The 16,857-nt window shown below is 46.8% G+C and overlaps 1 protein-coding gene across 2 annotated transcripts in view; it reads right to left on the bottom strand.

The window, feature by feature from the left end:
• LOC133344663 (dual specificity calcium/calmodulin-dependent 3',5'-cyclic nucleotide phosphodiesterase 1A-like) overlaps nucleotides 1–16,857 on the bottom strand; it is a 58,961-nt gene that overhangs the window by 29,439 nt on the left and 12,665 nt on the right. For both annotated transcript variants that reach the window (XM_061554706.1, XM_061554707.1), the window contains exons 2-4: nucleotides 9,370–9,423; nucleotides 2,032–2,257; nucleotides 696–809 (exon numbers count right to left, since the gene is read on the bottom strand). In XM_061554706.1, the coding sequence (XP_061410690.1) occupies nucleotides 696–809; nucleotides 2,032–2,257; nucleotides 9,370–9,423 (394 nt within the window). The remainder of the gene's footprint in view (nucleotides 1–695; nucleotides 810–2,031; nucleotides 2,258–9,369; nucleotides 9,424–16,857) is intronic.

The raw sequence follows: 16,857 nt of genomic DNA, 5'->3' as shown, positions 1-16,857 counted from the left end.
CACAGGGAAAGAGAGAGAGAGAGCGAGTGTGAGTGTGCAGGTACAACACAAAGAGACAGCAAGCACAAGCACACCAGCTGCCATTCCACACTAAGTGACGATGATGTCACCGCAGCGATTGTGCAAGGCTACAAGGCGAGGTGCACTCTTGCTCTTCTGCCTAAACTAAACTGTTTTAATTTTATTTTACCAAGTAAGGCCCAGTCAACTTTTCAGCTCCTTGTCAGAAGCGACCTGGCAACAAATGATAACACGACAAAGTAGCAAATCCTCTCAAACGCATGATTCTAAATCTGGAGGAAAAAAACTGGAGGACCCGGAGAAAAATCCACACGACCACGGTGAGAACATACAAGCTCCAAATATACAGGCGTCAGGGTCTGCATCGAACCCAAGGCCAATCAGTTTCAAATGCAATGCATATATTATCAGAGCATGTTTGTTTGCATATTTTTCCACAAGTACGTGTGGTTAATGCAGACTTGATACCTTGCAAAAGGTTTCTATTTAGTGTGTGAACATTTTAACACCTGTTTTATTGCCAGAAATAGTCAAGCCTATTCTTATATTTTTCATCATTTTGATACTGCCAAAAAGGACCAATAGACACCAAGACCTCCTGCATACCAGGCGAGGTAGTTAACATCTCACTACCCAGACGCCCACATTGAGCCCACACTCCCCCCCCCCCCCACCTGTTGTCCTCCATATAGACGGCTTCGAGCACGGACGCGGCGTAATCCAGGTTCTTCTTGAGGTCGGCGACGGGAAGTTCCCCTCGCTCCAGCTGCTTGAGGAGGCATCGCAGTCTGGGCAACGTGTCGGGAGGAGATCAGCGGCATCGCAGGGTCGGGCACAACAACAACAACAATGGTAAATAAAAACGCGAAAAAATTATATAAAGGCCCATTTCACCTCGTGGGCTAATTGGGTTCCTGGTAACTTTCCAAAACATAATGGGGCCATTATGATTTTTTTACAGTGCCATGTGTGGGCTTATGCAACGGTACAAAATGCATTAATTTTTTATCGCAGCATATGAAAAGGAACGAGTGTGACATTGGCGAGTCACCTTCAAATAAAACGCACGTTATTTTTTTTTGGAAAGCCCCATTGAGTGGCATGGCTCTTTCTTAAAAAAAAAGTATTTTTTAAAATTATTTTATTATTATTACTTTTTCGTCGGAGGACAAAGCAACTTGAATATATCCGAGGAAGCATCGACCACTGTTTACACAAAGACCTGCTCGACCCTCCACAAACTCGTCTGAAATCCCGGAAAACAATCCGAGCACTGTTCTCAATGTGTGAGTGGATGCGCATGGCTGGAATACAGACATCCAGATGTGTAAGGACTCAAGCAGCCTAGGCATACAGATGCCCAAATATACAGATGCCCATATGCCCAGACACTCAGATGCCCAGGCACAGCTATGTCTAGATGTCCAGGTACCCAGATGCCCAGGTGCTCAGGCACTCAGATGTTGGAGTATCCAGGCATCCATGTGCTAAGGCAGGGGTCCCCAACCCCCGGGCCACGGACCAGTACCGGTCCGTGGCCTGTTAGGAACCGGGCCGCACAGCAGCAGGAGGTGAGAGCGGTGAGTCCGTGCGTGGCCCGCCACCATTATTTTATTGACCACTTCCGTCTGCGCCTCTTTCCCGCACTGCACACTTGTCTCAGTCACAGTTTTGGTAAGCCCACAAGCTGCTAACCCCTAGTAGCCACAATGAGTAAAAAACAAACGTTGCCGGAGAGCTTCTTTGAAAAGGGGGAAAGACCCAATGATGAACGCCCCCCTCCCCGGTCCGTGAAAAAATGGTCTTCCACGAAACCGGTCCCTGGTGCCAAACAGCTTGGGGACCGCTGTGCTAAGGTACCCAGGATGTTCATTCACTCAGATGTTCAGATGCCTAAGCACCCAGTCGTCTTAACGTGCAGATGCTCAGACAACCAGACATCCAGGTACACAGACACTCAGATGCTCAGGTGCCCAGCTGGGGGTGAGCAGAGGTGGTGACGAGCTTCACCTGACGGCCGCTCTCTCCAGAGCTTCGGGGCTGTCGCAGGGTGGCGGCTCCTCAGCCAGGACCTGCGCCGGGTCTCGGTCATCCGCCCGGCCACCCCCGTGGCCCCGGTCACCCCCCGCTGGGCCCCACTCCCCTCCCCCGGGCACCAGCAGGTGCTGCTGCTGCTGCGTTGCTCCCTTCTCCTGCTGGGCGCTCGGCCCCCTGATGGAGCTGTGTGATTGAGTCCCTGCAACACGGGGTTGGGAGGGGGAAACATCGCGTGTGGATTCATCACCCGTTCTGTGGGCAAATTTTAAATCAGGAGGCACACGACTGTTGAGTTATCACAGGATGTTTGTCCATCTTTCCGCATTTGACTCGAGAACCAAAAGCAGTTGTACAATGTGTGACACACCAATTGCGAACAAAACGGTTCCCCCCTCTCCAAAAAATGTAAGTTCCTTTTTGAGAGGGCAAGGCCTGGCCTGGGGAGAGTGGGTACACACGTGTGAAGGAGCGATTGGTTAATTGGCAATCGCCCGCAAGTGACCCCCTGTTGATGGTCGGCTACATCCCCTTTCATTCGCCTCTCTCGACGGTCGCCTCGTCCCTGCGTTCACGGCCACGTCGGCGAGACGGCGCCAAAAAAAGGCAACCGGCTGATGCCGATTCAACAAATGACACGAGGGAAAGTGTGGACTCGGGTGTCGGATGGACACTGCAAGACCCTCGCTGAACTGCTTTGGCTCCCCGTTGCCAAAGGATTGTATTACAAAGGTTGCACTCGTTACATACACACGAAGTGCTTGCCACAAATTAACCATCTTCTTGGTTCTTTCGGTAAAGTCACGTAGAATGGAAATAATAAAATAATAAAAATAAAACGTAATAAAATAATTCTCACGACGTTTCGGCCACAACGCAAGCAGCTGTCCTCAGGTGAAGAACATAATTACTTTATTATGTTTTATTTTATTTATTTTATTATTTCCATTCTATGTGACTTTACCGAAAGAACCAAGAAGATGAATCCCTGCAGTCACGAAAGCTTTAAATCGGAACACAAATTAACCAGTATACCTTGCTGATCTCGTCAAGGAACATAAACCATCACCCAAACTCCAGTCATCCTTGCAGTCGCAGCTTTTGGCAAACCATTGAACAAGATGGTCACTGCATCATGCGCTGTCAGATGGACTTCTGTGGTTGTCTGGAACGTGCTTCCTTCCCATATTAGAATGCCACTGGAGCTATGCCCTTTTAAATCTAGAATGGAAATGTATTTCGTAAGAACTGATTTGTGTGTTAAGTTCGTTGTCCATCCAGCGCACCTCCGATAAACACGGACGGCTATGTACGGTGCGAAAAAAGTTCAACACATATGTATACGAGCCTGCAGAACAGGGCTTTCCCTGGTAGTCCACTTTATAGCTGGTTTACTTTATCATCCTGTTGCACGCTTTAATTTAAAACGCGCTAATGTTCGTGCAAATGATGTAAAAATCGTGGTATTTTTTTTTACAGAAACAAGGGTCGGATATCTATGACCAGACATAGAGACCCGACATGTTCAGACACAGCCAGACATTACGTTTCGTGTGCAAAGATATATTTTGAAACCAATGAGCTCTCTTCTGGTTCCGTCCACAACAAGATGATTCATTCGTGATGCCGATATTGAAACAACTGGTTTTAATCCCCACGACAGGTGAAAAAAAAAGGTCTGGCATGAAACACGTGTGTATGCTTACTTTTTATAATTGTTAAATATTTAATGCTTCAGGTAATTAAACTTTAATAACCATCTGCAACCTGTTGTGTTTTGCTACCGGCTGCCGTTTGTTCCCATCACCATAATCGCCACTTTCGTTATTTATTATTTAATTATTCATGTGATTTGTCTGTATTTTTAAACCTTCATTTGTTATCCCGCTTAAACAAAAGACCCTTAAATTCACTTAAAAAAGAGGGTTATGAATTGTGCACAAATTGCGACAGGAAATTAATGTAAACACAGACGGCCCCCCCCCACCCCCCGCTTTGCCAGATTAAGGCCTCCCCATGCGGGTCATGGGGCCTCCCCGTGCGGGTCGTGGGGCCTCTCCTCTGACCCAACTTCACCCCCCCCCCACGCTTGGCGAGTGTGGGCTGAAGCAGAGGTCGCAACCGGGTACTCGATACCCGTACCCTACCCGATACCCGGCTACCCGTACGGGTACCGGTTTGCGACCCTGGTGCGGCCGGGTACGGGTACTGGTAGGCCGTGAGTCACTGGTGAGTCACCATTTGTCACTCATTTCGGGTAGGGTACGGGTAGGGAACGGGTACCCATACCCGGCCGGGTACGGGTACCCATTTGCGACCCTGGTGCGGCCGGGTACGGGTAAGGAATCAAAACCCGTTTGCGACCTCTGGGCTGAAGGTGGGGTGGGACCGCACAGGGCATTTGCTGCACTGCCGCCTTCTGCCACCAACGAAAATCATGGTTCACCCCTAAACCACATCCGCATAAACCGTGGCAGATGCGAGTACCCGATGTACAAATGGGAAATAAATGAATAAACTATCCAGTGACGCGACTGTGGTCATCCAGAACAGGACCAACCACACAACGTATTACCACGCAATGCCCCCATCCGCAAATACGAAGGAGACGTCACGGCGATACACCGCTGCTCGTGACGCGGTTGTCTGGGTTTGACCACCCCAATGTTAAATTGCAGTTGTTGTATCTGCATCTACATCAGCCGTACAAAAGAAGAAGACGGTCAAACGCATTGCCCACAAGCAGCCTGCAACAGCCTGTGACGCTTGGTGATCACACATCAAGAAAACTTTTTCCAGTCTGCTCAGCATTTTGAAATTTTGGCCACGACGTCGAAAACGCGACCACGATGCGAGAGGATTTTACTTCTCACCGAAACATTGTCTGGTTCACTGGCAGTAAGACCAGAGCGGGAGGCATGCTAAGCTCGTCGCGGCAGCCACGGTGAGCAAAATACCGGATGTGGTGTGCCGATCGCCGGACAATTTTCTGTGCCACCGACCCTGACACACCTGGCTGGAATTAATCAGTGGCGCTTTATATATATATACGCAGTATATATACACACACACATTATATATACAAAACGCCAAAGATTCATATACATTCAATATACACACAACATAAATATCTAATATATTTCAAATATATAAGATGTTGTAATTAAATATATATATAATGCACAGATATTATATATATGCACGTATTATATATATATTCAGATACACCAGCGTACTCTCGCCAAATTGCACAAACAGCTGCGAGAAGTCGGCGAGACTCGCCCTGCGATGCTGTGAGCGCAATTAGGGCTGGCGAAGCCCCCCCCCCCATCCCTCCGCACCTCCGCCCGGTGCGTATTGACTGCCTCATCGACTTCTCTCAAGTCCTCCTCCCCCTCCCTGCCGACCTTTTGAGAGCGGCACAGCGTCCCTGCGCATCTGTTGCCATCCCTTCCACCCCTCCCCTGCAGCGCACACGCTCGGCTCAGTCCTCCCCGCCGTTCCCCCCCCCCGCCCCCCCAACTAAAACCTCACAGCCATCCTCCCTAAGCTCTCATCCCGCTTCCAAACCACCCCCCACCCCCCCGACATGCACCTAAATAAATATATAATGCAGCGTCCAATTATCCATCCACACAGCGCTTAGCGACAGCGCCTCTTGGGAGAGGGTGTAGGTGTAACGAGGAAGGAGGAGGAGGGCTGGTGAAGGAGAGACGTGGAGAGGGACTCCGAGGGAGTTGGTCCCGTTGCGTTAAAACAAACAGATTTCATTTACAAAAAATAAATGTTGCCCGCGTTTTGTCTTCATTCATTAGAATGTTCATTCTCATTCGGCGTTTTGTCTTCATTCATTAGAAAGTTCATTCTCATTCGGCGTTTTGTCTTCATTCCTTAGAATGTTCATTCTCATTCGGCGTTTTGTCTTCATTCATTAGAATGTTCATTCTCATTCGGCGTTTTGTCTTCATTCCATAGAATGTTCATTCTCATTCGGCGTTTTGTCTTCATTCATTAGAATGTTCATTCTCATTCGGCGTTTTGTATTCATTCATTAGAATGTTCATTCTCATTCGGCGTTTTGTCTTCATTCATTAGAATGTTCATTCTCATTCGGCGTTTTGTCTTCATTCATTAGAATGTTCATTCTCATTCGGCGTTTTGTCTTCATTCATTAGAATGTTCATTCTCATTCGGCGTTTTGTCTTCATTCATTAGAAAGTTCATTCTCATTCGGCGTTTTGTCTTCATTCCTTAGAATGTTCATTCTCATTCGGCGTTTTGTCTTCATTCATTAGAATGTTCATTCTCATTCGGCGTTTTGTCTTCATTCCTTAGAATGTTCATTCTCATTCGGCGTTTTGTCTTCATTCATTAGAATGTTCATTCTCATTCGGCGTTTTGTATTCATTCATTAGAATGTTCATTCTCATTCGGCGTTTTGTCTTCATTCATTAGAATGTTCATTCTCATTCGGCGTTTTGTCTTCATTCATTAGAATGTTCATTCTCATTCGGCGTTTTGTCTTCATTCATTAGAATGTTCATTCTCATTCGGCGTTTTGTCTTCATTCCTTAGAATGTTCATTCTCATTCGGCGTTTTGTCTTCATTCATTAGAATGTTCATTCTCATTCGGCGTTTTGTCTTCATTCATTAGAATGTTCATTCTCATTCGGCGTTTTGTCTTCATTCATTAGAATGTTCATTCTCATTCGGCGTTTTGTCTTCATTCATTAGAATGTTCATTCTCATTCGGCGTTTTGTCTTCATTCCTTAGAATGTTCATTCTCATTCGGCGTTTTGTCTTCATTCATTAGAATGTTCATTCTCATTCGGCGTTTTGTCTTCATTCATTAGAATGTTCATTCTCATTCGGCGTTTTGTCTTCATTCCTTAGAATGTTCATTCTCATTCGGCGTTTTGTCTTCATTCATTAGAATGTTCATTCTCATTCGGCGTTTTGTATTCATTCATTAGAATGTTCATTCTCATTCGGCGTTTTGTCTTCATTCATTAGAATGTTCATTCTCATTCGGCGTTTTGTCTTCATTCAATAGAATGTTCATTCTCATTCGGCGTTTTGTCTTCATTCATTAGAATGTTCATTCTCATTCGGCGTTTTGTATTCATTCATTAGAAAGTTCATTCTCATTCGGCGTTTTGTCTTCATTCCTTAGAATGTTCATTCTCATTCGGCGTTTTGTCTTCATTCATTAGAATGTTCATTCTCATTCGGCGTTTTGTCTTTATTCATTAGAATGTTCATTTTTCTTGGTTCTTTCGGTAAAGTCACGTAGAATGGAAATAATAAAATGATAAAAATAAAACATAATAAAATAATTCTCGCGACGTTTCGGCCACAACGCAAGCAGCCGTCCTCAGGACTTCCCTCATACGTGACTTTACCGAAAGAACCAAGAAGATGAATCTCTGCAGTCACGAAAGTTTTAAATCGAAATGTACAATGTTCATTCTTATTCGGGGTTTTGTATTCATTCATTAGAATGTTCATTCTCATTCGGCGTTTTGTCTTCATTTATTAGAATGTTCATTCTCATTTGGCGTTTTGTCTTCATTCATCAGAATGTTCATTCTCATTCGGCGTTTTGTATTCGTTCATTAGAATGTTCATTCTCATTCGGCGTTTTGTCTTCATTCATCAGAATGTTCATTCTCATTCGGCGTTTTGTATTCGTTCATTAGAATGTTCATTCTCATTCGGCGTTTTGTCTTCATTCCTTAGAATGTTCATTCTCATTCGGCGTTTTGTATTCATTCATTAGAATGTTCATTTTCATTCGGCGTTTTGTATTCATTCATTAGAATGTTCATTCTCATTCGGCGTTTTGTATTCATTCATTAGAATGTTCATTCTCATTCGGCGTTTTGTCTTCAGTCATTAGAATGTTCATTCTCATTCGGCGTTTTGTCTTCATTCATTCGAATGTTCATTCTCATTCGGCGCCACGTGGCCGTGCATTCTTGGGGCAGATGCCTTACCCGCTGACTTGGATGAGGCGAATGTGTTTACGAGCATGTTGAGGTTTGATCATCAGAGAGCCGCTGATTAAAGCGTGCGTACCAGCGTTTAAAATCAGTTATTTGTTTTTTTATTTATGCTCCGTTGTCAGTCCCCTTTCAAAATTTCTCCCTTTTTCTTTTGCCCCCCCCCCTCACCGGAAAATCGATCGGCTCCGTTTAAGGACAGTAATTATAAAATGATCCCTGCTAATAATGCTACGTTGTTGATCTTGAATGATCCGCCAAAGCATGTTAAGGAAATCGCACGACCTCCTCGCTTGTGCCACATTTATCAGCTACGCTTTTTGCAGGGTTAAATAAAAAAGAATAATGATGATAAAATAGCATTCATTATAAGGTAATGGCACTAAATATACAAATTCAATTTGCCGTAAGCAACATTCATAATGAACACATTATGTACGAACGTATGGGAATGTCTAAGGGAGAAGTCGTTTATATTCAGTTCAACATGTTTATTTAACCAGGCGAGGGCCCCAGCAAGAGTCATTATTTCTCAGGTATGTAGAGTGTAGTGTAGGGGGAAAAGTATTTAATTTTTAACAAACCCATTTGTGAAATATTTTCAAACTTGAGACTAAGCCTGACATGTCACACCATGGCCCGACGTGGTCAGTAATTGAATAGCATGTTCTTTCCCACCTGGATTTTATTTCCACAGCCAATTTCAATTGTTAGCATCGCACACACACACACACAAACGTGTATTTATGTTCACATTACGTGTGCGCTATATACATATCGTGCAACTAAAACACAAATGTGTTAAAAGCTGTTTTGCAGAGCAATATATATATGCCTATACGACACAGTACAGCAAGTAGGTTTTCGCTGCGAGCGATCTGTGCAGCATTTGGCACGCCTTCCTTGTGCGGATTGTCTTCAGGCACTGCCAAGCTGAAGCAAAGATGCTCAATAAATATTGGTTAAACGTTAAAAAAAGCCAGCAAGCTATTGCTGCCAATTTAGGTTTAGACTCCGTGAGGGCATACTCTTTGGTTCTTTCGGTAAAGTCACGTAGGTATAAAATAAAATAAAATAGATCACGACGTTTCGGGCGCAACACACTTCCGTTAGGGCACATGATCAATACTGTATTTATTTTAAATATATAATCGCGATGAAATCGGATCGTGTGCAAGAGCTAGACGGAATGTCACGACCGGCATGACCAAGAGGTCGGGTGACCGCTTGCAGGAAGCCTTCATCGAGCAGTGGATGGCTGCTGCTGATGATGAAAAGTGTGAATAATTAATCAATGGGAGAGTACTTACGTCGAAATCGTTCCAGAGGCCTCCTTCCTTCAGCATCGTAGTGTTCCTTAGCGACTGTGGGATGAGGGCGGTGTGTGGGGTAGAATGAGAGGCATTGGTGGGGAGAAAGGCAGAGCGGGAGATGAGAAGACAATTAGACGATTCAACATCAACAAGAACAAATAACTTGGTGAAACTGCAGATTAACCAAACGTACGCCACTGAAAAAACTGATTTTACACTGAATATGCAACAGTTTCATACTTTCTCCCCACTCTCACTTTACACATGCAACATTTCATGTTTACATACACGTTGATATTTAGGATGCATACGATGAAACACACGCACAGACACACGGTGGTCGAAACGTGCCCGCGGTACACACGATGGCATGCCGCGCCGCCACTCCTCAGCACACGACACATGGATGTCCCGACACGTTTCAGGTCGGTTGCTCTGATGGTTCTGCAGGAGTGGAAACGGCAGTTGACGTGGGCCGCTCTCTACGAACTGGTTCCATAGCAGCAGCACTTTCATATTTAATTTTGATCGTTGCGGATAGAGAAGACGGGGCATGTGATGACGCATAGACTCATTGACAACAAATTAATATCCCTACGCTCATGATACTTGCATAATGCCGTGCGCGTAAGAATCATGCTTAAACTGTGACAAGTTATAGTCGAATGCTAATGTCGATGTTTATGCTCGTGAAGTGAACGTAACTTATTAAAAGGTGGGGGGGGGGGGGGTAATGGTGAGCAAGACAAAATATGTATGCAAAAACATTTTTTTTTTCAATATATCGACACTGTAACTGTGACAATTAATTTAATGGCTCCAGGGAATTGATGAATGTATCTTGCCTCGAGCAAACTATTTCAAATGTTGCGGCTAAGAAATAAACATAAAAAAGTATTTGTTCCTTCATTATAAAGACATTTTATATTCAACATCCATTGGACCTCTTGGACGTATGTTGTCTAACAGCATTTGTTTAGGAAAACACTCCGTGGACTGGTTTTGACCTTTTGGGTCTCATCAGTGGTCAGGCTTGTTAAACCAACACTGTAATGCTGTTGGATATTAAATGCACAAGCCATGCATTTCAGTGATGGGACTCGTCAATGCCAAAAATAACACTGCATAGATACCCATTATAATGACTCATTATAAAACAACTGCAGTAGTGGTAAGCTCGTTGAGATTCAGTGGTGGGGGTTATGCCTATTGTTTGTATGGTTTTCAAATATAGCTTGTTGAATATTCCAGGCTTTAATAAATGATAGAATAAATAAGCAGTTTCAGAGCCAATCAGCCGAATTAGGCAAATGATTGGGTTTGAGGGAAATCCATTAGTAATTAAAATTGTTCACAGTAAAACGCACTTGATAAACTTCCAAATTATTTCTCATTCATGGAAATAAAAATCAGTGGAGCGATATGAGGAGATCGCAAGACAAATGTAGAAATAAATCAACTTATTCCCATTCATTTATAGACTGGAATTCATTTTAATGAACAGATATAGACTTGTATCTGTTTATTTGCATGTTACCAACAGTGCTCATTTGGCAAGCGATGTTTGCTCAGTTTGGTTTCCTCACTAAATGGCTTGGAACCCATTCCATGACAATACGCCTCTTGTAGGCGGCCCGTTCTCCCGTGTTCAGCAGCTCGTGCCTCGTGACAGGCAGCAGATGGACCTCGCAGCAAAGCGCGACATTCCATCCCTCTAGACAGGAGCCGTGACATTCGCGTGCCGCTCGAGTTCCGAGTAGCGGGAGCGCACCGGCTCGTTAGCCGGCTCCAGGTGGCTCACTCTCGCACGAGGAGTGCCGGGCGCGACCAGGCTCCACTGCTAGAGGGTGGAGCGACACGGGAGAGGGTGGACGAGGAGAGGGGCCGTGGCTCGAACTATCACTGAGACCGTGGAGGCTACGGCTGCTTGGATTGTCAGAAATTAACGCCAGGAGCGAGAGTCACATTTGCCCCCCCCCCCTACTCACCTTGCCCCCACTGAGCCCGCCCACGTGGACAGTTGTGGCCTCTGCCCAACATCACGTGGAGTTGCTCCTCTCCTCTTGCGTTTGTGAGCACAGGTCGATACCAGATCATCAAGCACGTGATCGTCAGGAGCAAGTCACGAAGTGCCTCGTGGAGCTCCTGGTGGTCGCAGTGAGCGAGCTCACCGAGGAGGGCTCCACACCTCGCAGAAGAGGTTACCCAGGTCAGGAGTAAGGCACGTGACTAGTGTGACAGGTATAGGCGGATGTTGTGTGCCAGGTGTGAATACATTTACTGGGTCACCCACCTGCACAGACCCGGCTGGAATGAAGCCCCGTCACCTGGGAGACGCAAGTTTACAACATGCTGTCACGGCAATGTCAGGCTACTCTTCGCGTTTTAGACGATTCGTCAATTCAATCAATCAAATCGACGAAAAATTGCAAACGACAAGTTTGTGGTCGATTATTTGGGCCCCTGGAAAATTGGCAGCCACCAAGAAATCCTGCCTCCCGAAAGCAGGAAAGCCCCCTACAAGTGATGCCCAATATTGCGTGGCTGGTGATGCCAACGACGTCACCAAGCCCTGCCCATCGCCTCCCATTCCAGTGGCAAGCATCTGAACAGATATTATCAATTTTGTTCCAAATACATTTTTGTTTGTTATCCGATTAGCAGAGGAATGGAACCGACGGTGACCGGTAGAGGAATCGATTATTAAAATAATCATATATATTATATCCCAGCTCCACACTCAGGGTCGCCGTCTGACGTCTTCACACTGGATACGCCTGCTCAGGTGTCGCACTTGAACAGAGGGAATATCCACTGCCACGTGTCAAGTGGAGTGCCGCTCCTAAAGATGCTCTCAGCATTGCGCCTCGGTGACGAGATGTTAACTACCTCGCCTGGTATACAGGAGTTTGTGAGTTCGATCCCGACCCTAATGCCTGTTCTTTATTTGGAGTTTGCGTATCTCTCTCCCCGTGGGTCACGTGGATTTTTCTCCGGGTTCTCCAGTTTGTCCCTCCACATTTAGAAACATGCGTTCAGAGTATATTTGACTGCTATAAAATGCCACGTAAGCCAATTGTGGTTGAGCGATCATTTGTGGCCAGGTCGCTTCTGAAAAAAGAGGTAATAGCTCAGTGGTGAAATAAAAAGTTTAGTTTGAATGTAATGTGGCGATGTCACTGAAAACGGTGCCGCTGTGACCTCGCACGCTCAGCGTTTCGGTTGCCCTGCTCGCTGCCTCCTACTCACAGCCAGGTCAACCCTATTTCCATTTCCCATTTAAATCTCATGTTTTTTTTCCACCCATCAATTCACGTGTCTGGGTCATCGAAACAAGGTTTTTAAGACTTCATGGTGCAATTTTCTTTCTACACATTATGAGAAGTGCTGCCTGATGCTCATATTTTAAATTAAATGCATTTTTTTATATAGCTTTTGAAAGGTCAATGCGTCCCCGTGCTTTAAAGGAGCATTGTCCGCCACTCATTTCCATTCGTGATCATATTCCAGTTGCAGAATTTCCACATTTCTATGGCAGGCACAAATATAACCATTACATAAGTGCTCTTCTCCAGCAAGGTGCCGTTAACCAAATCCGATTCAATGTAATAACTCCAAAACACGTATCAATGGGCTGAACTGAATGGATTAGGATTTCAACTCGTGCATTGCGACGATAACAGCGATTTAGGGAGTGAGCCAAGCAAAATAATTTAAGCCCACAAAAAAGAACTATTGTCTTTTGCGTTACACTCTGCTAGTCTATCTCTGAGTGCATGGTTTTACATTCTACAAACCCATTCCGCAATGAATCTCTCCAGGTCTTCAGCTGAATGAATTTGGTTCACTGGTAATGGAGACCGTACATTGCAAGTGTGTAGGACAATACTTAAGTAAATTCGAACTTTGGGCTGACTCTGCCTTATGAGTGAAAGTAATACAACTCCTGCCCACATTTATGGCAGTGCAAATTCAACCATTTAGGTTGTCAGATTTTCCTAGTTAAAAGCATAGACTTAGCACTATATTTGTACCCACAATTTAATCTATGTAGTCTACAGAACATAATTAGAATGTTTATCTATCACTCGTGCACAATCGTCTTGTCCATCAGATATACCACAGCCCGTTTTAGACGTGGCGGATGAGTAGCACAGTTGTTAGCACACTGTGCTACAAACCCAGTGACCTGAGTTAGATTCCCGACGTTGGTTAACGTCAGTGGCGAATTGAGATCTGAACTGATCCTGGGCCACCAAACCTCCACCAACGTGGACCGACCAGTACGGTGAAATATGGCCAAACATCCTCCATTAACAAAATTCATGGGGAGGCCTTCATCCAGCAGTGGATTGAAAATCGGCTGTAATGATTATTACTACCTTCATCTGTTACCATTTTACATAATGCCCGAAAGAACCCAGTTATTAGTACACATGTTGCGGGAGTTTTCATCGCTTGCACTTCTCTCGCACGCTCACCAAATGCAAATACAACGATCCCCCGTATAGACTGAACAGACTGTTGGGGCAAGTGCTGTTAGCTCGCAGCACCTATGAAGACCGGCACTGCACACGAAGGGGTGGGTGGCCAGCACCACCTCCCCAGGGACCATATTTACACATTGCACTAGGTGCTCATTTGAGGCCGAGTCGATCGAGGGGAGACCCAGGAACCGATTAAAAAATCGTCACCGGGAATCGAACTAGGGTCGCCGGGTTCGTAGCGCAGCGCGCGCCAACCACTACACCCACCGCTCCTCACCTCACCAAACGCGCGCGCGCACGCACACAGAATCAGGACAGCGAGGACACCGTCCACGTGGGGATCGATCCCCTCCCCACCCCCCCCGGAGTGCAAGGGACATCCTCTGCGCACGACTGGCGGTTTAACCAATTGGCCGAGCGCCCCACGCCCCGGGGCTCGCGCGCTTCCCTGCAAGCGCCGCGTCGCTTAGCGGCACCGCGCCTCTGGATTACGGCGGCTAATTGGGCGGACGCGAGCGGCTTGACGTCCTCATCACGCGGGAAGCGCGGTGCCGATCGGCATCCCGGGTGTCCCGAGGAGGGTGGAAAAGTCGATGCGGATCGGAGCGCGGCGAGTCCAATAAGAGGACTGCCATTCATTTGCCTCGGAACGGTGCGGTGCCGTCTTCAATTCCACCGAGCGACGGTGCCCGCACGAACTCTCTCTTGCTGGATGTCGTCTAAATGCGATGCACGCGTGCACGGCTCCCTCCGCCCCCGATGCCGCAGAGTATCGATAAATGTACGAGATGTCGTCATTTCACTGTTGGATGAGGGCCCTCCCCACGACGTGTCGACCAAACTTCACCACGCTGCTCGGTATGCTTTGAAGGCAGGGAACTAATACACGGGGGCATCGAAGCACTGTACAAGGAAATCATTAATTTGATGCACTGCACCCTGGCAAGCACGCATCCCCTTGCAGCCGATAACAGCTGTTATGCACGTCGTTGTCCATCTATCCAACCTCGACTCTGTATAGCTTCTCAAATCTGATTAGTTTGGGCACATCCCAGGCAATTTGGTTACAAGGCTAGTACATGCATACGTTAATTTGTGCTGTGCCCATGTGCAATTCTACATATTCATGACCGGGGGGGGGGGGGGGGGGGGTAGACGTGAAGATTTCCTTCTTGCCTGCGCAAAGGAGCTTTCAAGTGGAGTGCAGTGTGCGCAGAACTGACCTCACCCTTTAAACCCGGGGTTCGTCTGCCATGGCCTAGCAAGCTGGGACGGTGACAGCGGGGTCCTCGGGCCGTAGGTTTTACATCAGAGTTTCCTTCTCCTAGGTAGACAGCCTTCCAAGGCTGAAGAGATCCACCTTCCCTGCTATTTCAAACCATAGCTGGTAGGCCACAGCCGCAGTCCACAGTAACGAAGTGGCGCGCCTTGGTCCCGAACACTTGGCCGTTGGGTCCTAACGAGACCCTTCCGCCCTGGCCGGTGACTCCGTCGTGGGAGTTCATTCGCCCAGTGATGCAGTGTTGACATCACCCCCTCACGTCGTTTAGCCCGCCAGCTGAAGCGGTTTACCGGGGTGTGGCACTAGGAGCCAGACGTCAGAGATTTAGGAGATGGATGAGGACCAGTGTTTCCGTCCACTCAAAAATTGAGTGCAGCTACCAGAAAACAAAGGTACTACCTCTACCCAGAGCTCCCTACAACCCCATAATATGGGCACAAATACATGAATCATTATTATTATTTCCAGCCAGTCTATTCCGTGCTGGATGAGGTGTCCCTCCGCATGCTGTCGTTGCAACCCCTCACGACCCTGCTACGCCACAGTCCATCTCACTCGCTACACGTGAGCTGACCTAAAAGAAAACACCTCGCAGCAGCTGACGCATTCAAGAAGTTTTGGTTTAACCGCAAACTGCGAACCGTCGCCGACACGCAAACTCGCGAGGGCACGTCCAGTCAAGACATGAGTTCCCCCCTTTCCCTACAACAACCAGCGCACTTCTACGCCCGTAGTCTCAAGCGCGTCATCACAATTCCACATCCTAATGGCAGGAGCACAGCATCCGTGGACTTGCCCAGGAGATTCCACGGTTCTCACGAGATGGCGAACATCCCCGCAGCATGGAATATAAAAAAAAAACTCGCTGCGGAAATCAACAACCCGACAAACAGCGAACGCTGCGACATGTCACGCAAAGCCTGAACAATAACACACATCTCCCGTGTCGCCTTAACAGACTATCGGAGCAAACTACTGTTAATCGAGCACCTATGAAGGCCGGAATGGCACACGCAGGGTGGGTGTGGGAAGGGGAGGCTTGGCAAACACCACGCCCGGCCGCCTTTGTCCTAAACAATAATAACAGCAGCAGCAGCACAAAAACAAACGCGGCGTGCTGTTTTAAGAGCTACGCGCCGCGCGGAATGTTTTTTTTCTTCCGCGGACGCCGCCGGGTGCGTCGCTGTTTACAGAGCGCGAGACCCACGCAGGCAGCTGCTGCTGCCGCCGCTGCTGCGCTCTTTAAAACGAGCGATCGGATTTCACTGCGAGCGGCGCGAGCAGGAGCTGTACGGCCCTGCCGCCACAAACCGCACGTGGATTTCCAGCCTCCTTGCACGCGCTTTGGTGTGGTCGAAGTTCGGATAGGCACGCCGTGTCATCGTTTTTTTTAAACATTCAAATCAATTGGGAAGTGGCTCATGGATTCGCAGCAGTGCTGAAGTAGCACTGCTGAGATTTCTGGGGTATGGATCTGGAACTGAGCCACCCGTGATGAAATGGCATTCTCAGAGCGATGGTTTACGAAAAAAAACCTGACCTGGAATGACCACCACACACGAAAATACAACCCATCATGGTTTTCATATTAGATTTTTTTTAAATCACAAGTACATTAACAAAAGATAACAGAGGTTTCTTTGCCAAATAATAGAACATATCTACTGGCATGAGCAAGGTCACGTGAAGGCACCTCAAAAGTAGTTACGTACGCAT

The sequence above is a fragment of the Lethenteron reissneri genome, chromosome 20 (assembly GCF_015708825.2).
Source record: "Lethenteron reissneri isolate LAM-NWPU_2019-01 chromosome 20, ASM1570882v1, whole genome shotgun sequence".
NCBI lineage: Eukaryota > Metazoa > Chordata > Hyperoartia > Petromyzontiformes > Petromyzontidae > Lethenteron > Lethenteron reissneri.
Note: the sequence above shows the minus strand (reverse complement) of the source record. Positions and strands in the feature narration are given on the sequence as shown.